General features: G+C 31.7%; 2 protein-coding genes across 3 annotated transcripts; both read left to right on the forward strand.

Moving 5' to 3' along the window:
• Positions 1-12: 12 nt before the first annotated feature.
• LOC106072306 (leucine-rich repeat-containing protein 46-like) lies at positions 13-6584 on the forward strand. The gene is made up of 7 exons (XM_056018026.1): positions 13-129; positions 702-786; positions 1668-1827; positions 2292-2400; positions 3405-3471; positions 4416-4696; positions 5302-6584. The coding sequence occupies exons 1-7, from the start codon at positions 45-47 to the stop codon at positions 5472-5474; spliced, it is 960 nt and encodes a 319-aa protein (XP_055874001.1). The 5' UTR covers positions 13-44; the 3' UTR covers positions 5475-6584.
• A 2986-nt stretch (positions 6585-9570) lies between these two features.
• LOC106074642 (nicotinamide/nicotinic acid mononucleotide adenylyltransferase 1-like) lies at positions 9571-22567 on the forward strand. 2 transcript variants are annotated; one of them, XM_056018031.1, is made up of 10 exons: positions 9571-9758; positions 12726-12814; positions 13833-13900; positions 14947-15086; positions 15982-16112; positions 16284-16385; positions 16865-16923; positions 17018-17113; positions 19258-19531; positions 21558-22567. In XM_056018031.1, the coding sequence occupies exons 1-10, from the start codon at positions 9680-9682 to the stop codon at positions 21603-21605; spliced, it is 1086 nt and encodes a 361-aa protein (XP_055874006.1). In that variant the 5' UTR covers positions 9571-9679; the 3' UTR covers positions 21606-22567. The 2 variants fall into 2 exon arrangements, with proteins under 2 accessions (XP_055874006.1, XP_055874007.1); XM_056018032.1 differs by lacking the exon at positions 19258-19531 and having other exon boundaries at positions 9579-9758.
• Position 22568: the final 1 nt, after the last annotated feature.

The following is a 22568-nucleotide window of genomic DNA, read 5'->3' on the forward strand; positions in this document are numbered from 1 at the left end:
TCAAGGGAGATAATCCAGTCTCCTAGTTTCCGAATAGCGTCAAAATGGCAGCCATTGAAACGCAAGATGATGCTAAAACAGTAAAACAAACTTTCAATAGCTGGGTGGATGAAGTGTTTAAAGAAAACGGTAATGTTTTTTTCTACAAAAATGGAGAACATTTATATTGATTCAGTTTATAACTGTCTTCAAGGTGGAAAAAAACAACAACAACGTTAGAATAGATCGTCTATTAACACTATCGTCTAGTAATTTATTTTTAATTTTAGTAAAGTAAAAGTATGTGTATCTTAACTAGATCCAGACTATCTAGATATACTATTAGATTTCTAGATATACATCTACGAGATTATGAAAATTATTACATTACTTGATCTAGTGTAATGTTAAATAACAGTTAAATCTACTTTAATTATAATATATGAAATATTAGGGCATATATATATATTATATTATATAGGATAGGCCTACTTACCTACTTATAGATCTAGATCTAATTCCATCTATAATATGCCTTATATGAAAATAATTTGAATGAAGTATTCTCCAAATTAAAAGGATAGTCTGCTAATTAAGACAACATGTTTTTTTTTTCCACATAGAAAATCATTATGTCTTGCATCCTAATAATCATTTGTCTATGTATTTTAAAGATTTTAAAAAATTATGCACCATTGTTTTTTTTTCTTTTTTAAAACTAGATTCAAAACCAGTCTGTCTATCACTTCATCTGATTGTTCAAAGGCATCTTCCCCCAGAATCATCAGAATGGTCACATGAGGAAATGTAATTCTTTATAGTTAAATACTTTCTGTTACAAATTAACTCAGTTCTTTTCTTAAAGCATCAAAGGTGCAAAGCTTGTTTCTGATTGTAATAAATGTTTTAAAATAAATAGATAATTTTTAGGTCTTTATTTTGGATTGTTTAAGAAAAAATAGTGTAAAATTTTGTTTAATGAATCATTATAAAACTGTTATTAATCTAACCATATAAACAGTAATATTTTTCTATTTTGGCCATAACCAACCTTTTTAAATATAAGTTAGCTCTTTACTTGTTGGTATTTTAGGTTTGTTTGCAACAACAAAATATAAGTTAACTTAAAAAAATGTGTTTTTTTTTTCTTGATATGTTAATGAACGAGACCATTTGAAAACTCATATGATGATCAACAAATTAGACATTTTAAGCAATTACATCATTAAAAATATAATAGTATGACTGAATTGTATATGTTTCTCTTAAACAGCTAAAAAACATATGTACTACATATTACTCATGAAAGGAAATCTGTGAACAAAATTTCAGGACCCAGATACTGATTTTATTGAACTAGAAGAGTTTGTGGTCTATTTTCGCCAATGAAATCAGCTTCATTTTAGGCTTACATTGGTTGTGTTCATTCTTTTTTTTTTCTAATATTACGGCAATGAAAAGTTGCTAGATTTAGTGACTCTGAATCTAGAATGTATATAAACTTTTTTGTACTTTGATGCTTGGCTCATGAGAGTATTTTTAATCTGTATAAACCTGGTACCAGGTTATTTAAATAAATATTTAAAATAAAATTATATTACATTACTGAGCATCTATCTATTCATATCTGAAATATAGTTTTGTAATTTTAATGTCATTTTAAATTGCTTTTTTTTTTTTTTTTTCAGAATTAAAGAATTGAACAAAAAAAGACGCATCCGCCTCGACAGAGAAAACATCGGCCAAATTGATAGCTGTGAGCTTTTAAGTGCAGATGTAACACATCTTTATCTTCAATTTAACAAAATTTCCAAAATTGAAAATTTAGAATGTCTTCCTAATTTACAAGTAAGTTGTTAAGAAATAAGTCTAAAACTTAAAACAAAAAAAAATTTGTGTTGAAATAATTAGTTAGATATTGCCTATTAATCTCTGTAAAACACAAAATTAATCTAGCATTTTATGCCATCAATATTTTATTAATGGTCTGTTATTTTTGTCAAACAAAACCTTATTTTGGTCTTAAACGTTTATTATATGGTTAGCAAGTTAAGTATCTTTTTAAAACAAATACTCCATGTGTAAGTGATGTTTAGTTTTGTGTCTGTGGCCAATGTTTATCTGGGAAATTGTAAGGCCTTCTTCCTATTAGAACAAAAATGTCAGGTTAAACTATTGGACTGAGGAGAACTAAATATCAACCTTTAAAAAGGTTCAAACTTGTGACCCCTGGCTTAGATGATTGATGATATGTCTTTTTTTTTTTTTGTTTATAAAATCTGTTTATGAACAAAATATATTTTGTATTCCAGGTTTTAATTTTATCAGAAAACAAGATTACAACTATTGAAAATATTGATCATTTAAATAAATTGGTTTTCTTAGATGTTTCTAATAACCTTATTGAAGAAGTACAAGCAGGTAAGAATTGTTGTTTTTAATTTTTTTATTAGAGTTCCAATTTTTAGAAAAGATCATTAAAAGATTAACTTAAATAAGTTCCCATTTTTTAGATGATATTTCTTAATATTGAAACAAAGTCTACCATGATAATGTTTTTTTTTCCAACTAAAAATATGACATAGACATTCCAGCACTTCAAAAATATCTAGGTCAGGGGCATCACTGTGGCTCATCATGTCATATGACCATTCGTAAGCTAATGGTGTCCCCCTTCCCATTAATGATACCAGTATCACTGATTAGTGATATGATTGATAATAAGGTAGATAAAATAATTCCACATAAAAGCAACGGTAGCTAGCTTTCATGCTGTCTACTTTTCTCTCTCTCTGGTTCATTCTTTTGCTTTCTTCATCATGTTCTTGAAAGTATTAGCACAATGATGCATTATTTAACCAACGTATGGGGGATGGCTGGCTGGTTGTTTTTTGTCTCGATGATCCCTGGTTCATACCTTGCCCACTGCTGTTCCCCGTCATCCTGTGGGAGGTTCAGACTAAAAAGTAGATTATCTTCAACTCTGAAAGAACATCTGAAACATGTAAACAAAAAAAAAAAGAACTTGCACATTAGGGGTGCAAGTAAAAATGAAAATTCATGTATTACATCACAAACAAACTCATTCTGAAATCACATTCATACCAGTTAATGTACATTTAAATAAAAATTATAGCTTTTATATAGAGCTACTTTCATGCTTATAGCATGCTCAGAGTGCTATGGTCCAATCTTATTTGTGGACCAGTGGGGGGAGGAGGTATCTGGGAGAAGGTTTTCTGTGCTGCCTTTGGGCGCTCAATTAACACAACTCTGCCCGAGTCTGGTGTGGAACCTCAAGCCCCCTTCATAGGTAGCCAAACCAAGCCAAGTTCAAGTGTACTAGCCTCTCGACCACGTTCCCCATACCTTATATTATTTTTTAAGTTATGTTCAGATTCATTGTTTCATTTATTTTCTTTCAGAAAACTTGCCACAGTCAATTATTATTTTAAACCTGTCTGGAAACCCATGTGTCAGTCAATCATACAAGTTAGTTTTTTTTAAAGTCCTAATCAATTAAAAAAAAAATCTATTTGTTAAAGTTGTTTATTATAAAACAATTACTACCCACTTTAAAAGAATTACAAGAATTATAAGCATGATTTTTATTTTCTTTTATTGAGCTACATTAGAATAGCAATTATCCAAAGCACAATATAATCTGTATGTTTGTTTATATTGTTACAATTTTCTCTACCCGGCCTTCTTTAAACACTGATCAACACATCTAACTCAAGAACTTGACAGCAACAGTTCCAAATAACAATGTGGTGGTTTAATAACTAAATACTTTAACAGCCAATCCTACACAATTGGCTACACTAACTATAAAAGCTTTGATGTACATAACAGAGCTGCCATACCAAATTCTCCTAGTTTTCCTGGACTCATACGGCTACATTCTCAAGGACTCACATTGTATTGTACCGTTCTTACTGCCCTTTTTACACACTGTCTCTGGTCCATGAAGGCTTTTGATCACAAGACCTTAACACAAGTCATATTTGCGTGTACTAGCTGTACTGTACCTTGTCCATTGACAGTCATTGACCTGTGTGATTTACCTGAGTCATGTGTATCAGTAGTTTACACACACATTAACCCTATCGCTCTGCCACTAGCATTACAGCAATATGTTTGTTTATATTGATGATTTGAAGGGTAAATAATATCTCATATAAATTGTATAGAGCAACCATTTGGTTGTTGTTAGAAACTATGCTTATTATTTATTAAATAAGAGTTTGTTAATTCCTAGTTTGACTAAATAATTTTCCTTACCCTCATTTTATCTGTTTAATAACACTCAAAGTAGGCTAAAAGGGTGGGTGTAAAAGTTTTTGGGAGCAGCAATATTTACTCTTTCACAACTTATAGTCATTGGTTTCTTTCAAGAATATGTATTTAATGTTTTGTTTTTTTAATCCACTTAGATCAAACATAATAAAAAGGCTGCCTAAATTAAAACACCTGGATGGTGCAGAAATCTTAAAAGAGGACAAACTGGAAGCTGGGGTAGAGGTGGAGAGCATCTGTGGAAATAATGAAAATCAAGGGGAAGAAACCACTGATGAGGAGGAGGGCAGTGAGGATGAAGATGATGCAGAAGAAACAGTTACAGATAACATTGCCAGAAAAGGAAAGCTGACAGCTGTGGCTGCACCACTTGAGGCCAAGAGCCTCATAGGCTACAAAAAACTACCACAAATTCCAGGTAAGTAGTTTGTAATACATTTTTTTATCTCCCTTTGTTTCTAAGACAAAGAATTCAATTAAAAAACAAGCAAAATATTTAAATAAAATCATATAAAAAGCTTATCTAAGGGAAATAACTCTGTACTTAAAAACGATATATTTTAATAATGTAGAAGTTATTTCCCATATTTGATATCAAACAAAATAATTAATTACCAATAATAAATGGACTAATCAGTTAGTTTTTAAAATTCATTCTTGTTTTGTTTGGTACAATTAATAATTGTTTAAAGTTTAAACTGGACCAGAGAATGTTTAATTATATAAAGGGAACATACCCTACACATTTAGCTGCATCTGTGACTACGGGAGGATTAATTTCCCTTGTTGGTATCAAACAAAATAGTTAATACCAGTAATTATTTGACTAATTAGTTGTTTTTTGATTCATGAATAATTTTGCAAAGATTCAACTTGATCTGAAAATGGATGTGGGAGAAATCATATTTATACTTTATATATATTTATGTATACTTTTTACCAGACAGACAAATAGACAAACAGAGTGAGTTGATATAAGCTTTGTAAAAACAGCTGCTATCATTTGTAAACTTTATTTTTCAGCCAACATTCATGATTTGGCAACAAACATTCTGTTAAGATCTCAAAGCAGAATGGAGGAAAGGACAAAGGAATATAAAAAGCATCTACAGGAAATGACAAATATCAAGATTTTATCTAAAATAAAACCCATTCCTCATAATTTCACACAGAAAAAATTGCCTGATTTAAAATAACTATTTTTCATAAGTGAAAAAAAAACAAAAAGAGAAAGTGTTCAAAACTAAAAGATCCTTTAAAGTTAAAGCTTCTTTTAATTGCAATAAATGTTATATATATTGTATTTGAATTATGAGAAATTAATAGTTCAGGGGGGACAATGGTGAGGCAAGGTAGGAACAACTAACCTCTCCTGCTCATCAAAAGATGTTATTGGGGCAAGGGGAAACATTCTTATGGTTATTTACTTCAACTCAATTTTTTTATGTCTTTTTTTAAAGTTTTGATTCCTATTTTGTTACCTATGAATAGGGAAGAACAGTATTTTTTTTATTTTGGTCATACTTTTTTTGTTTAACTGAAAAGAGTAAAATTATTACACATTTACACCCCTTCACTGTGTCTACAAAAATTGGGTGCTAAAATTAAATTAATTTTCATCATTTTGATAGCTCATAAATTTTGTTGTTACAGACACCATAGAACTCAAATGGTTGTTAGTAGGCTAATGGCTAGCACTTGCAATGATATCAAATGGTTTAATGGCTGTTCTTGAAACCAAAATAAAGAAAAATGGCCATCAAACTTAAGTAGATTATGTTTCATTAAGAAGTTTTGATTTTTAAACCTAACCTATTTGTTTAAAAATATCTGTACAGTTAATACTTGGCAGTAAATGTTGTTGAATACATGATTATTTGAAGTGAAAAAAATGGTGAAATTTATAATATTTATTTATAATAAACTGTGGCTGTTGTCAGATTATGGATGGTTCAATAAATGTTTTATTGTTGCCATTAATTTTAGCTATATTATTTTCATGACTTTCATGAATCTGGACTATCAAAGTATTTGTTTAGGTTCATATGAAGTTTTTAGCTTACTGCTAGCAATATTATACATTTCATGTAATATAAAAGGGTTAAGAAAGCACTGATATTAACCATACTCTAATTTTGATTAAAAAAAAAAGATTTTACAAATTTCTTTAGTAATTAAATAATGATGTCACTTGAATTACTGTAAAGTAGGACCAAGAAATATGCTCTTATTTTTTACTTATAATTTGTATTACTAAAACATTACTCATAAGCATAGCACTCTCTTCCATTCATCACATGAATAAATAACTTCATGCTTTTCTGAATTTTTGCATCCTTAATCCACAAATCACAAAATAATAGAAGTTGGGACCAAACTTTGTTTCGTTCTGTATTTATCTGGAACACTACCTTATACAAGTCATTCCAACATGTCAGTTTGTACTCTAATTGGTTGTAGGCCTATATATTCTCAGTTATGATGATCAATTATAAAATCTTTTGTGATGAAAATTTTTTGCAGATTCTTTGTTATCGTTGACACTTCAAAATAAATAAATCATAGAGCAAATTCAAATTAGAAATTCTTTAATTAATATCTTTTGACACAAGTCTATAAAAAATAAAAAGAAAAGAAAAGAATGAAAAACTGTAAAGCGGCCGGACCAGATGCCAGACTCATTGACGGCTGCCTCTGAACAGCAACAGAAATTTTGCATCCTCTCCTTCAAAAAGTTTGGGAGATAACCTCAATGGACAGGAAAGTGGCCTACCTATTGAAACTGACAAAAAAAAGGATATCTATTCTAGTGGTGAGGAATCAAACTTCTCTCAATTCCCAGTTAAGTCTTGACTCGTATCATCCTGGATAGATTAAAGAAGCACTAGACAGAAAACTGGAGAAGTCATACGGGAACTGGTGGGACTTTATGGTAGATCAGATAATTCATAATTTTTTTCCAACATCTATGTAAAGACTTAAATCGCTATATAATCCACTATGGAAAGTTGACAAACTCCTTTGAAATGAAGAAGGGAATAAGACAAGGCTCCACGCTTTCCCCAACAATCTTCTATTGGTAATTGACTGGACAATCAGAAGTTCAAAAGCTAGCAACATTGGCATACAAAGTCGAACTGGGTATGAAAATCGACCCTGACATTACCATACGATCCACTAGAGACCTCCACATACCTAAATCCGGTCCTGTGCCCAAGTAACACAAGACCGTAGATTAACGTTAACGCAGTTATTTGGAATTCGGCTACCACCTTCAACATCTCTCACCTGCTGCCTAGTCGTGCGGTATGTACGCTGGACTGTCGTTTAATTAAATACTCACAAAGACACAAAGATAAAGGCACATTTCTCGTTCCATATGCTAGGACAAATTTGTACCAATGCTCCTTCTTCCCTAGTGTTATTAGAGCATGGAATGGGTTGCCTGAGCTAGCCAGGAAAACCAGTGACTTGGCAGAATTTAAGTCATTGGTTAACATGCATGACTAAAAGCATGACGCGTAGGACGTAATCATCTTCTTTTTTGAAGTAACGTCTGTATTATATAAGATAAGATAAGGTTGTCTTGATGGTCCCGGTTCATACCTTACCCGCTTCCCCTCCCCATAGTCCTGCGGGAGGTTTGCGCTAAGATGTTGATTATCTTCAACTCTGAAGGAGCAACCGAAACATGTAGGGCTCTAAAACATTTTAAAAACAAACCATTCCAAAATATTGTTATAAACCTGGTGGTGGCACAGATGGGGGTAGTGGTGTGAGTGTAGTCAGCCGACGCAAATCGCCCCAGGCCAGCGCTAGACGAGCGGTCAACCGTGACGAGTTACGATGGTCAGCCGAGACTAGTGTCAACACGGTGGTTCGGGAAGGATCGACGGCGGTCCGGGAAGGATCGACGTCGTGAACAGAGCTCAGTAGCGTCACGAGAGTTGTAGTTATCTGACCACCTAGAAACGTCGAGCGGCGTTCTGTCCGGTTCGAGAAGGCCAGTAGGGACCCTATATAAGAGCGGAGGTGTCGCAGTCAAGACGGTTCACGGCAGGGGTTCAGAGCCCGGTTCACTACAGTCCGGTCGACTACAGCACAGTTCAGCGGTGTGGAGCATTACGACGGTTCAGTGCGGAGTACTGTCAAGTACAGTTGAGACGGCTGGCGTCTTGATCTTGGTCTGTGATCGAGTCCGACACAACGAGCCTAGTGTGTGAAGTCAGTCCTGAACTGTTGAACCCAGTGCAAGCCCGGAACGAGACGTTGAGGCCAGTGCAAGAGTTGATACGGCGGAACGGTGTTATCGGAGAGATATTTGTACAGTGTACGTGTTTCCAATTGTACAGTATTGGCTGTTATTTATCGACAATAAACTATTACGTTACTTTGGAGCCCTGAGTTGTCAAGTTCTTTAGGTTGGTGGTGTATGGTGCAGTTTGCAGAGAGCCTGGATAGTGAGATTCGTAACAATATCATAAAATTAAGCTAGAGTCTGAAAGAGACAAGATACCTATTTAAGCTGGTCGTCAATAACAGAACAACTACACGACTTTGACGTCTTTTCTGGTATTCATTCACAAATAAAGATCTACGTCCTAACTTGAACCACTCAAAGGAAGGCAGGGGATGGCGGCAAACATGGTTCGAACCCGGGACCATCGAGATGACAGTTTGGTGAGCATACCCACACGACCTCGACCATACGAAGTTATGGACGGGCTGGCATAAGACATGCTAAATGTCTAATAATGTCACGAATGCGATTGCTGTTTTAATGATCGTTACCATTAGTGCATGGAATGTTTTGCCTGAGTCAGCCAGGAAAACCAATGACTTGGCAGAATTAAAGTAATTGATTAACATGCATGAATAGATTAGTTAGTTAGTCGGCTACCGCAAAGCATTAGTTGCGGGATATAGTGTATATATATTGATCTGCCAAGAAAGATCTCATATTACGGGCACAGCTAGTCGGCTACCGCAAAGCGCTCGTGATGATAATCTAACTATAGGCCTATAGAATTAGCCTAAAACTATTGTTCTGTATTAAATCTAATCTGGAATCCCCAATCCTGAATCATGACATCTAGATTCTAGATCTATATTAGGAATGATTACTTATCATTTAACCTTGATTTAACCAACTAAATTTGAACTGGAAAAACCTTTTATAGATCAATGTTATAGACTACAGGTAATTTAAAAAAAAAAAAAAAAAAAAAGCCATAGTTGGTAAATCTAAATTTCCCCCCTCCTTTCCCACATAAATTAATTGAACTTTTTTATTTTCCTAGTAACAAGAGCTCGAGATTCTCACAGTTCCTGGCAAGTAAACACTTAACGGGACTGATTATTGTATTTGTAGAAAATATGCTAGGCATGATAAACAAATGCAATGGGGTCTCCGGTAAAAGTAATACTATTAGCTTGTGGATCTTTTAGCCCTATAACTAATATGCATCTTCGTATGTTCGGTAAGTTGTATTTTTACAGCAAATCTAATTAATCTAGATCTAGAGTAGAAATATTCAAATAATTTCGAAAGTAGAGACAGATACTCATACTGATCATACTGTAACTGTGACTGTCAATAGTACTGATACTGATACTAAAAGTAACTAATATTTTTTTTTATATAGATCTAGATTTAGAGACAGATCTCTATGAGTCTATATAAATATAATATTATCTGTATATATATGATCTCTACTCTAGTCTCTAGATCTAGTAGTACTAGACTAACTGATGATAGTCACATACTGTGACATAGTAAACTAAGTAATGTATGATAGTAGTGGCTATACTCTAGAGTAGACTGACTACACTACAGTCTAGGTCTAGATATATATATATATATATATTATATATATATTATATTATATACACATGTAACAATATAGATATAGAATATAGATCTATTAATGTCTATTATGTTGTTAGATCTAGATCAATAAACTTTGACATTATAGATCTAGTCCAAAAAAATGATAATATAGTCTACAAAATTCCATTTAGAGCATGAGTCTCAGTCTAGGTCTTATATAACACAAGTAGATCTACTTACAGTACAGGAGTTACTTTCACTTTCCATTTCACACTTTGACATCACTATTAGATCTAGACTCTAGCTATTTTGTATTTTATTACAATAAGCAAACCAGGTTTGGCCTGTGCAAAGTCAGTATTTTTTTTTTTCAAGGAGTGTTTTAAAAATGTTTAGTAATAAATAAAAAAAAAGAAATATACTTAAACATGTACATATCGTTATAATTATAACAAAATTTTCCTCTTATTCTGTGCATCTATATATTATATTTGGAATCCTAATGTAGACAAAGTCTTATTACACTTGAAACGATCTTTCTTTAGTTAGTTGTGGGGATGGTAATAGACTCCCTCCCCTTTCCTAGCTAACAGGTTGATTTGGGTGAACTCTGAAAGCTGAAGTATTAAAACATATTTGATACAGTGTTGATATTTGTAGCAAAAGGCATATATATTCAAATGTATCAGGTCATGTTTGGATAAATAACCATAGTTACAACTTGCTTATGGAGACTTAGATACTCAGATTCTCACAAATCTTAAAATTCCAAAATTATCTGTATCATTTTGACATTTGTTAGAAGAATTAGAGTTTTACATAGAGTCATATAGTCTTCATAGCTTCTAGTTCTAAAAACTTGGTCTCAAATGGTTGTATTGAATGATGCAGCTTGTCAATAGCATAACCATCTAACAATCCAGAAGATTTTTCATGTAATACCATCTCTTTTCATAAGCAATTGCTATGACTCAAGTCTCATATAGTTCATTATATATCAGTATCATTAATTTACATTGAAGCAGATTTAGAAATTTATTTGTCAAAGAAAGAAACAAATTAATTGCTAGAAGCATGTAGTTTGTTTCTTATTTTTTTTACACAATTTGTAGGTCACATTTTCCTTCCCTCCATGTGAGGTAGGTACAGCTTTGTATAGCAAACCACAAAATTTGCTTAAAGCTTTCTTGTTAATCTGCTAACATCATTTAGTCCTGTCACTCCATTGAATGACACTAAAAGTCTATAGAGTAGTACTTTGGAAGTGGCTTAAAAAAAGAGTTAAATAAAAGCTAAAGGCCTTAGAGACTCTTGAACAAAAAAAACAACCATTTCTCCCACTGGCCAAATATGAGAGAATGGCTTTTCACTGATCTCTACGTCTGAAGGTCCCCCATCAACTAGATGATTTAATAACCTCTGTTTTGTGAGGTCACTGCTCCTTGAGCCACTGCCCAGTTCCCCTTACGGTGGCATGCCTGGAGTTTATTCCCACAAGGGAGTCCTTCATATTCCTACTCATACCAACTTGAGGAACAATATGATGGTGTTAGTAAGCCTTTCTTTCTTTTGCACTAAATGCAATCTACTCATAATGTAGTGTTTATCAAAGTTAGCTTATTCATCTTCCCCATGGATGCTTCCACAATGGTGCCATGGTGAGGTCTAGAATATACTGTACAGTATCATACTGGGACAGCCCAGCAATTGAACTGATAATGTTTCTACTAGACAATTTTGTGTTTAGTATTATAGTTATTCTGTGCATATAGTTGACAAATAATCTCATTCTTATCTAAATACCTAGGCATGTAATTGTTGTTCAATAAATTAATTAGATCTTTGTACTTTAGTGAAAATCCTCAAAATATTTGGATTTCAAGAAAGTAAGAAAAAGAGAGGATATAATTAATTACCCTGGAAGATTCTTCTCTTGAACTTGCCTAATATTTCTATTTCAGGATCTATCACTCTCCTCACTCTGTCTCCTTTTTCCTTATTTCTACTGCCAACTGAATCAATACATTTATGGCTGTATTCAATCACAGTTTATGTATTTGTGTGTGTATGAATGTATCTCATTTGATTTCCCTTGTGTCCTTTTCAACTTATTGTGAATGCTGAACACATTCTTTTCAGTAAAGGAATAATAATAATAGTCACACACACACACACATAGATTATAGGATCATTATTGTTTTTACTAGCACAAGATAAAAATAACTTTTTATAGTGCTTTTGCTTTTACAGACTCAAGATGTCATTAATGAGTAACTTTTCTGTATCTATCATTGGTTATGAGCCTTACACAAAATATATATTTCAAGATTTGAATTCCGTACGATTATCAAATTGATTCCTTTATTAAACTCACATCGCTAATAAGTTCTTTATTAAGTATCGAAAATTTTCAGAATAATTAGCAAAGGTCAGGGGGCAAGGTGGAACTGTTAATGTTACATCTACATTTAGTTTAAATGATTTCATACGTATAGGTGTTCATTTTAATTACCAGCACACATATATTGTCTTTAACATTTTACTCTTGTGAACTTGATTTTTATAATTATTAATAATTGCATGCTAAATACAAATAAAAATGTCATTTTCTCTTCAGAACTAGGCCGAGATGCTCTCAATAAGACAGGAAGATTTCAAGTAGTTTCAGGTGTCATTTCCCCCGTCAGTGATGGCTATGGCAAGAAAGTATGTTTAGAGTGATTTAATAAACATTTTTGTATGCTAAACAAGATCATTTCATGGTAATGAACATTTAAAATCAAGAAGACAAAAAGCAAAACAAAATTGTAGTCAACCCAACGATGAAATAAAAGAATAAATCTTTTAAAGTAATGTTTATACCAGGATTTATAGTAGTTATCAATTATTATTTCAGTTTTACTTTTAAAAGATTTGTGGGCATGTACTTACTTCATTGTAATAGACAATGCCATGAGTTCAGCCACTACATGTGTGAGAGGTTTTGGAAGTAGTTTGGTACACACACACACAAAGTCAGACTGTGAATGTAACATTACAAATGATATAATTTTAAACTAAGGCTTATCTATAAATAACATAGGTAGCTAAGAGCTTTCAAAGTGTTAACATCTTTATAAAGACATAGGCAGGCTTGGACAAATCACACATTGGTTATTAAAAGTATAAAATTCATTAACACTTTTATGTTAGTCATTCATTGTTAAGCTTTGTGGTGTACTTGCTGTATAGTAACTTGCATTTAGTCATCTGTAATTAATCTGAAACTGATTAATTTGCCAATACAAGTAAATTCAAACATCTTCAAGTAATCACTTAAGCCAACAATAATTATACACTAGCATCATACAACGCATGATAGAAAGTGAAACAATAACTGTAATTAATATAAAGTTAAAACAGATTTAAATTTGAAACTCAATTACAATTCATGCAAATTTTACTCTTTATCCTAAGTGATGTAAAAATGCTCTGTACAAATGAGATTTAAGCAAAATAAATTAAGAAACACATTTAAAGGAGCCATTGTTTGAAGTGAACACTGAGTATCACTGAGTATATACATTATTTTGATGGAACAAGTCATTTTTCTTTTTTTTTTTTTCTCTTTGTGATCTGCCAGTAAAGCTGTAACCAGGTACTTCAATTAGTTTTGGTCCCTATTGTGTGTTATACATTGCTGTACATCTAATGTTGAATTGAATTACAATTATTTCTGTTTCAGGATCTTGTGCCAGCTAAACACAGATGTGAAATGGTCAGGGCTGCACTTAAAACTTCAGATTGGGTCAAGTAAGAATTGTAAAATAAGATATGAGATTATTTTTTAGATGAACACTGGATTTAATTATGTTAAAGAATGCTTCTGCCATGCTATAAAAACAACTGCATAGTTGCACCTACCAGTTATGCTCAAGCAACCTGTTTGATTAGTTTAACCCTACACACACACACACCACTAATTGCTTTTTTGTCATGGAGTGTCATGTTTTTATTGTATTCATTGGTTGTATTGTTGATATTGATTCCTATTAGAGAAAAATAGGTGTTGAATCTACTCTGTTTGCGTAAAGTTTGTCTGTGTGTGTGTGTGCTGTGCTGGTATCTGTTAGTGTAAAGTTTGTCTCTGTGTGCTCTGTGCTGGCATCTGTTAGTGTAAAGTTTGTATGTGTGTGTTTGATGCTGGCATCAGAAGTGATCTATGATTGTTGTTCCCTTCCTCATGCATTTTTCATGTATTGATAGTTCATGGATATCTCTCTTGAAGGTCAATTGTTTTAGTTTTTACTGCACATTAATATAGGTTGATAAATTGCTGTAGGAGGATTGCATTTAATGAACATGCACAGTGACTACAGAAGTTGCTGTTTTATCACTAATATAGTGATAAGTTTAGGATTGTATAATATGCTAGTAAGTTGAGAAGATTATTGAAAAGCATAAAACACTTGTATCATTAGATCTACAATTATTTGATTGTATGACCTGGGCTTGTTTTTATAAGATCCTGTTACCCCAGATGTATATTAATTGCCTGGGAGAAGTTAATGTGAAGAAGGTTTACTCACTAAACTCCAATGAGATTGTTGAAATTACCCCCCCCCCCCCCCCACACACACACACTAATTTATAGTATTATATATGCCCTGTGTAACCAATTTGATTTTTGTATTCTTATCTGGTCAAACCACTTGTTTGATTAACAGTCATTATTTTTTTAAAACTAAATAGTTTTTTTTTTAAATATGTAAGTATAATATATTTATTTCTGGATGCTTGTAAAAAATTTTATTATATATATTTGTAATACTCTGTTTCAACTATTCACCCAAATCTAGGTTAGATCCCTGGGAGTGCACTCTTAGTTTCTGGTCACCAACTGCCAAAGTATTGAGGCACTACCAAGAACAATATGATAGTCATTCAAATTGTAAAACTACACCATCAAAAAAGAGGAAAAAATTGTCCAATCGATCAGGTGAATACTTTTGTGCTTCATTAAAAAAAAAGTCGAAAGCTTCTAACAGAAAATGTTCCTGGTGATAGTTGTGAAATGCTCAACACTTTTTGTTCTATATATTTATTGAAATATGCATCCTCTGTTTGGGACCCCTCAACTCAAGAAAACATCTAAGAAACTAGAACAGATACAAAATAGAGCAGTGAGATTCATAAAAAATGAATATTAACACTTGAATAGAGTAATACATTTAGTAATCATTAAATTTAGAGATCCTTTAGGATAGAAAACTAAAAAGTAAAGTAGCAATTATACATAAAACACTGAACCATAATCTTCAAATACAAAAACAAAAACTAATAAAATACCCAGAAAGACTTAAAGATGAAGGTCTATTTCTTGTTCCATATTTTAGAACAAATTTGTACAAATGCTTCTTCTTCCCTAGTGCTCTTAGAGCAAGGAAAGGGGACGCCTGAATCAGCCAGAAAAACCAACAACTTGGCAGAGTTTAAGTCATTGATTAATATTCATGACTAGATTGACCTAGGAACACGTGTAGGACATTATCATCTTCTTTTTTGAAGTAATAGAAACATCACAACAGGGTTTGCATGGTCATATAAAATACTGCACTCATCCTGAATCTTCAGAATCAAAGAGTCTTTTATTATTATTGAAATTATCTGTTTTAACACCAGACAACTGTGCATTCATTTAAAGCAATGTAAGCTCTTTTCCAGCAGCATACAAAGCAAATATAAAACATATAGTACCTCTAGTTTAAGGAAAAACAAAAGGGTTCCATTAAGATGTTAATGGATGAGTCATTTAATTATTCTTTGCCTTGTATTAGTATGTAACCATTTCAAATCTTCTAACTATAATTTATACCTTTTGTTTTTGTTCATAGTCTCCGATGTCCAAACAAACCACATCCCAAGTTCAGATACAGAAACTGACCAAAGCCCAGTTGTGAAACTTCTTTGTGGAGCAGACCTCTTGGAATCATTTGCTGTTCCTGGGCTGTGGGCTCAAGAAGATGTAAGTCTTGTGCATAGAAAAAAACAGTTTCTGAATCCTCTCAAAAGTAGCATGAAGAGCTAATTAAAATCAAATATATTTTTTTTTGGCCTAATCAAAACTATTTTGTGCATTACTGACTTTTCGTTTAATGTATTCATGAAACTGACTTTTACTGTTTCCCACTTGAAGATTGAATACATTGTCTCCACACATGGTCTAGTTGTGATATCAAGAGTTGGCACAGACCCTCACAAGTTCATCTATGACTCTGATGTTTTAACTAAATACAAAGTAAGTATTGTGCTCATATTAAAGTGAGTGAGTCATGGTATGATCACTTTGATTAGTTAAATTAATTTGTTTTTGTTTGTTGATTTAAAAGAAACGTAATAAAAAAAAAACTCATTGTCAAAGCAGGAATTTATGTATCACATCACCTTTCATTTAGAGATTCCCCTACATCTCTCTAAACAAATTATACCAACATGCCACACATCACATTCTTTTGTAGATTACATATGATCTTTGAATTTAAATAGGCAAGTTAATAGTAGAAAACCAATAAGACTCAGAACTCTCTGAAATAGAAATAGTTTGGACAGTCCACAAAAAATTAGAAGTCAGAGAATGTCCTAACCTTCAAAATTTAATGTCATTAGTTTCTAATACTGTATCAATTGTTTTGGTTCTTGGTCATAACATTGATTTCAATACATCTTAACTCTTATGTGTAGACACCATCATTATTTTATATATGTTTACTTTGACAGGAAAATATTGTTGTTGTTACAGAGTGGATCAGCAATGAGATTAGTTCAACTAAAATTAGGTATTGTTTTAGTATTTCTATTTGATTTGTTCAGAAAGTTTTAAATGAAATAGACGTATCAGTCAGAGCTCAATCTTTTCATTGCCTTCTACAGAACTGCACTGCGTAGAGGAGAGAGTGTGAAATATTTACTGCAGGATGGTGTTATAGATTACATCAAACAGCACCAGCTCTACAAAATACCAGACAAGTAAGGATGTTGCTAGTTAGTCCCCTCTCAACTTACTCTGGAACTCACAGCTTAGGATAGAATGTCTTTTTCCAGAATAATAAAGAATAAGGAAAATAGAAGCCATTTTTTTTTTGACAAGTTTTATATTAAAATTTTTTAAGATCACTGATTATATGATTGGTATTTTGTTAAATTTAAAATAGCAATTTCTGTAAATGTTATATTGTTAGACTCTGAGATTTTTTTTTGCTTGGTTGATTTTGTTTATTTATGAATTTTATCCATCTCCACTTGCCATAAAATGTTTTCTAGTGTTGAAATCATTTTGATATTGTTTGGTGATCTCTAAAATTAGATTTATGTTCTTACTCTGGATGAGTTGATAACAAAATGTCTGGTCATTGTAGTGTTGCCATTGATTTCTTGGAGCCATTTTAATAGTTAGCTAAGAGTCATTTTGTTGCCAAATCCACATGAAGTATCTTTTCTTACTGACAATGACAATCCTTTTTTTTTTATTAAATCTTTAGTTTCTTTTTTTGGAATGGGGTTTTAACACATGGTTTTTGTTTAATTTAAAGTTATGTTAATTTCACTGCCAAAGTAAAAATATTTTCTTAAATAAAATACAATCTGAGCTGAGATAATAGAGATTTTAAAAACAAAAAATTAACTTAATGTAATTGTTTACATGTTTCCTATCATAAGGGCAATGTGTTGGATGAATAACTTGCCAAATAAAATGTGAGGGAAATTTGAAATAAAATGATTTGTCTCACTCCTGATAGAGAGCACATTATTATTATTACTAAAGGGAGTTTCAGTATTCAGTCTCATCCATAGTGTGAATATAATAGTATGTCTTGATGTCTTAGAATTCAATATGAATGCTCAATTTTGTTTGTTCATCTGTGTTATGCATTACAGTTGACTGGCACTATTTATAACTAGGTCAAAAACACTTCAGTTGAAATACAGTGGTTCAGATCATACAATGTAATAACTTTAACTTGTTACTAAACATAGATATTCGTACACAACAAAACTCTGTTCTGAATCACTATTTTCAATACCAAAAGAATGTATATTTTGCTCTGATAAAAGCTTTGCATATATTTTTTTTAAACATTATTCTTTATTACATTTCTTTACAAATGTTCAGTTAAATCCACACTTTTGTATTTATATTTGGCTTAATCAGTTTATTGTGATTCAATTTATTTATATGTTTAGATGTAAGTCTACATGTTATACTGTTGAATTAAAAAAAAAAGCCATTTTATTATGAAGTAAAGATGATTCATAATCAGTTTAGTTTAAAATTCCATTTGTTGTTTGCTATATGTGTATTCAAGGTGTATTTTTGTCTTCTCTTTGCTTTGTTAATTTTTAGATTTATATAGATTTTAAATTACCAAGGTGTTATAAGATTACCAGAATTCCGTTTATGGTGATGAAATTTGGAAATAGCATAATATTGCTTATTGACCTATTCATTAAATTGAACATACACCATCCAAAAACTTGAAGAAATGGTGATTCATCATCACTTAGTAAGTATCCACTATCCATTGATCTAATATAAAAAATACATATTTTTTGAAAATGTGTTCTTATATTTATTTATTTTTATTTATAAAAGGCAGTTAGATATGTATATATATATAAGTACGACACCATATGCTGTTGACAAATATTCCATGGAAATTGGAATAAGATTTTAGAAACTGTAATTGCTTTACAGAAATAATAAAATATTCTGGCATAGACACACATTTATTTTAGAAACATTTTTATCTAGTTTTTTTCTAAGTGTGTAAAATAGTTGCATGCACAACAATCAAGAAGTTTTGCAGTTGAAGTTTGTAGCTTGATTTTTCATAGTCTAAAGTTATTGTGTTGATGTCCTATACATTCCAAACTCTCATGTCAGTAACATATCAAGAGTTAAAATTGAATCTGACTCAATGTAGTCAAAGCTCTCATGTCAGTCAGTTTTTCTATTGCATGCAGATGTTTTTTTTTTTTTTTTTTTTTTTTTGCTTGCTTGCATCACTTCCTTATGTTTTCTTTACTGTTTATTTAATTTTCTTTTTATTTCTCTGACCTTCTCAATTAAATACTCATTTTTTTTTTCTTCTCTGCTAATCTCGGGATGACAGTAAGTATATAAACCACCTGTTACCATCTCCGGTTGAAAAAGAATCTAACTCTAATGATCCCGAAGAGCAGCCTCAGCGTCCTTCCTCAGCAGAGGTGAAAGTCATTCTGAGGTCATCTGCACCAGGAAGTTACAACCCAAATCACCTGACACTGCACCGCATGACAACCAAGATGGAGAACAAAGGTCCTGTCACAAAAATTGTTCCAGCCCACAAATCTAATAGCACCAGCTGTATCTCAGACTTTGGGATGCTGGTCAGGCGGGTGAGAAATGTACGTGTTGGATTCACACCAGAAACTTGTGTTTAAACAAGTCATTCTCATTGGTTTTAAACCACTTCAAGTCTTTTATTTTTCTAAACCCATAGCTGCCTCAAGCAGCACATTGATTATTCCCAGCAAGTCAAAACTGAGTTAAATTTGAATGGGGGTTATTATAAAATCTGGTGGGTTTCTATAACAAATCTACTTCTGGATGTTTAACTTCTCAATTCAAATTATTATGTTTCTATAATTTTCTATTGACTCTTATCTGTGATTCAAAAAACAACTGCTATATATTTTCAAATGTTTATCATGTGATTTTTATGAACGTATCATTGAGTAAACCATATCTACACAAATAGAATTCATTATTTTTCAGCCAAATATTATAAACTGACTGGCCCATAATTAACTTTAAAAGACTTACAGCATTATTTCTTCTTATTAGGAGTATTTTTACTAAAGCTTTAATGACCATTCATTATTAATTAAAAATATAAATAGGCTTGTATCACTGTGTTGTTTTCTGTGTGAAGTTATAAATTGTATAAACTATTATTAGGCAATCTCTTCCTAGTCTTTAGTTTGTCCTGCTCAGCAGCAGTAAAGAATATTAAAAGAAGAAATTTGCTCACAAATGAATGGCTGTTCAAAATGCTAGATTCTTTAAGATCTCATTCACAACATAATGGCTTGTAGTTAGTTGTGCTTTCACTTTCTTCAGTTCTTTACTGTTACTGGCAACCTTTCATGAATAATCTTGAATTAACAAGCAGAAAGAAATGGGTGACTTTTATTATTGGAGCCAGATATGTTTAATGAGCTTGGACTACTAAATGATTACATATTTTCTTGTGAAAGAGCTTTTAGTAACCATCTTTAGCGCATTGCTTATTTTGAGCAAATAACATTCTTTTTTCTTTCATCACAGTTGGCCATTTTGTTTTCAGTCTAGTCATTGTTAAAGTTCAATAAGTTAAAACCTTTTCTTTTTTTTAGATAATAGTGGTAGGATGTTATTTAAGTGTCATTTGTTTCCTTTGATAATGGTGTATGGTTAAGTTTGGTATTTACTGTGAGAGGTTACACAATTTATCACTATCACACAAATAAATTGGATACTAATTTTCTGATGATTTAATGGCAATTTAAAAAAAAAAAAAATTATTATTTTTTAAAGAATTCCCACTAGTGATACTGATTTTAATTTTTAACCATTTTTAATTCTTATTTAAAATTATATTAATCATCCACTTTCTAAAATAATTATAGGAATTTCTTTGCATAGCATTATCTGTTAGTTAGTGTTAGTATTAAAGCATACACTTGAACATTGAAACATAGATAATTTACTCTTCCTTAAGACAATCATCTCAAGGGTGTGCTATTAGGTTATTCACACCAATATTTATCTAGATTTTGGGAAATGATTACCTTTTTTTAGTCTATTTGTGTGTTTCTTATTTCGGGTAAAGTTTACAAGAAGTGGGAGGAGGGGGGGGGATGCTTGGGTATCAATGTCTAAAAATTGTCTTTTATTTTTCTTCGGAGTAGATCCCAAATCTATATATATATAACTAGTCAATGAGAAATGGCTTTGAATTGATACCTTGCTTATTTCTTCTACACTTAGTAAGTTAGATGTCAACATTTTTCTATTCATTGACTATCAGTAGCCAGGATTGGATTATTATCTGTGAATTGCATTGCATCTACTTTGAACATTCAATGTTTTTTCCTGTTGCTAAAATCAACCTCAGTTCATATTCTGCTGACTCAGCTTTTTGGTGATTTAATTTCTTATTTCAACTTTTTACAGTTATTATTTCATACATTTGATGTGTTGCTAAAGTTCACGTCATGGATTTCATGTGTCATTCAAAGATTTGATGTGTTGCTGTTTCACATCAGTGAAGATACAAACTTTTTGTGCTATTAAAATTTACACTTGTCTTTTATGAATCTGTTGATTTTTGTGTCATTTATATTTGACATATTTTTGTTGTATTAAGATTGTGTTTTTATTTGATTGCAGTACAATCTCAGAACCAGGCGGCGGCCACTAAATACTATAAAGAAATAAATTCTCTCCACTTGTGAATGTTTTAGTTCAAGGTTCTCCCTCACTACTGTCTGTAATGGATGAGATCTTTTTATGTGCCATTCTTTGATCTGTGTCCAGCTACAAGAATTCTTGTCTTAGTGTAAGAATGTTCTAGATTTCTACAAAATCTATAAAAGATTAACCTTTTTTTAGGTTTGTAGGTGAAATTACACTGAAACAATCAAAATCAAATCAATCACTGAAACAATCACAATTTGAATGTTGGGCCTAGTTTTTATAAGGCATTTTTAATGGTCAATAAATCAGACACTAAAAGTGTGTTTCAATGTAGTTTTATTTTTGTCCATTTCAATTTGAAAAGGTATTATAATAAAACATTAAGAGACATAATTGTAATGCTTCTGTCTAACTTTCTTTTAGCTCATTAACTTTTTAAAAAACTAAAAGGATTTTATTATTTGCAAAACATACTTGATAGTAGAATTAGTCTTCTCAGACCGTCCCTTTCTATCAAAATGTATCAGTAAATAAATGAGATTTGAATGATCTTAAATCTTTATTATACTTTAGTCTAGATATTGTTGGTGAAATTTAAAAAAATAATTTTTAAACCAAGCAACAGCTACTTGAAAAGTATTCAGTAATCCTTTTGTTTTGCTGAGACATTAGATGGACTAGATTTCATTCTTGTTTGTACTACCTGGACCATTCAATGTTGTCACATATTTTATAAAGTTGAATGTTGTAAACTGGAATGTGTTCATCTAAAGATGACACATGATTAGTGCAATGATGTATGTTCCTATGATGTATGTTCCTTGTTTACTTGTATTGTAATGCTAAAAAAGAAATCATTAAAATACATGTTCTCATGCTTATTCAGGATAACTTAAAAAGCTTCAGTGCCACATACAATGCTGTATATAAGTAACAACTCTATTGTTTAAACCAGACTGCTAAATAAAGTGGATTAAATAGAAC

The sequence above is a fragment of the Biomphalaria glabrata genome, chromosome 1, assembly GCF_947242115.1.
Source record: "Biomphalaria glabrata chromosome 1, xgBioGlab47.1, whole genome shotgun sequence".
NCBI classification, from domain to species: Eukaryota; Metazoa; Mollusca; class Gastropoda; family Planorbidae; genus Biomphalaria; species Biomphalaria glabrata.

Coding starts and splice junctions, on each gene's coding strand:
- LOC106072306 (XM_056018026.1), top strand. CDS start 45: ATGGCAGCCATTGAAACGCAAGATGATGCTAAAACAGTAAAACAAACT. Junction 1,828..2,291: donor AATGTCTTCCTAATTTACAA/GTAAGTTGTTAA, acceptor TTTGTATTCCAG/GTTTTAATTTTATCAGAAAA. Junction 2,401..3,404: donor TATTGAAGAAGTACAAGCAG/GTAAGAATTGTT, acceptor ATTTTCTTTCAG/AAAACTTGCCACAGTCAATT.
- LOC106074642 (XM_056018031.1), top strand. CDS start 9,680: ATGGGGTCTCCGGTAAAAGTAATACTATTAGCTTGTGGATCTTTTAGC. Junction 12,815..13,832: donor GTGATGGCTATGGCAAGAAA/GTATGTTTAGAG, acceptor TTTCTGTTTCAG/GATCTTGTGCCAGCTAAACA. Junction 19,532..21,557: donor TGGTCAGGCGGGTGAGAAAT/GTACGTGTTGGA, acceptor ATTTGATTGCAG/TACAATCTCAGAACCAGGCG.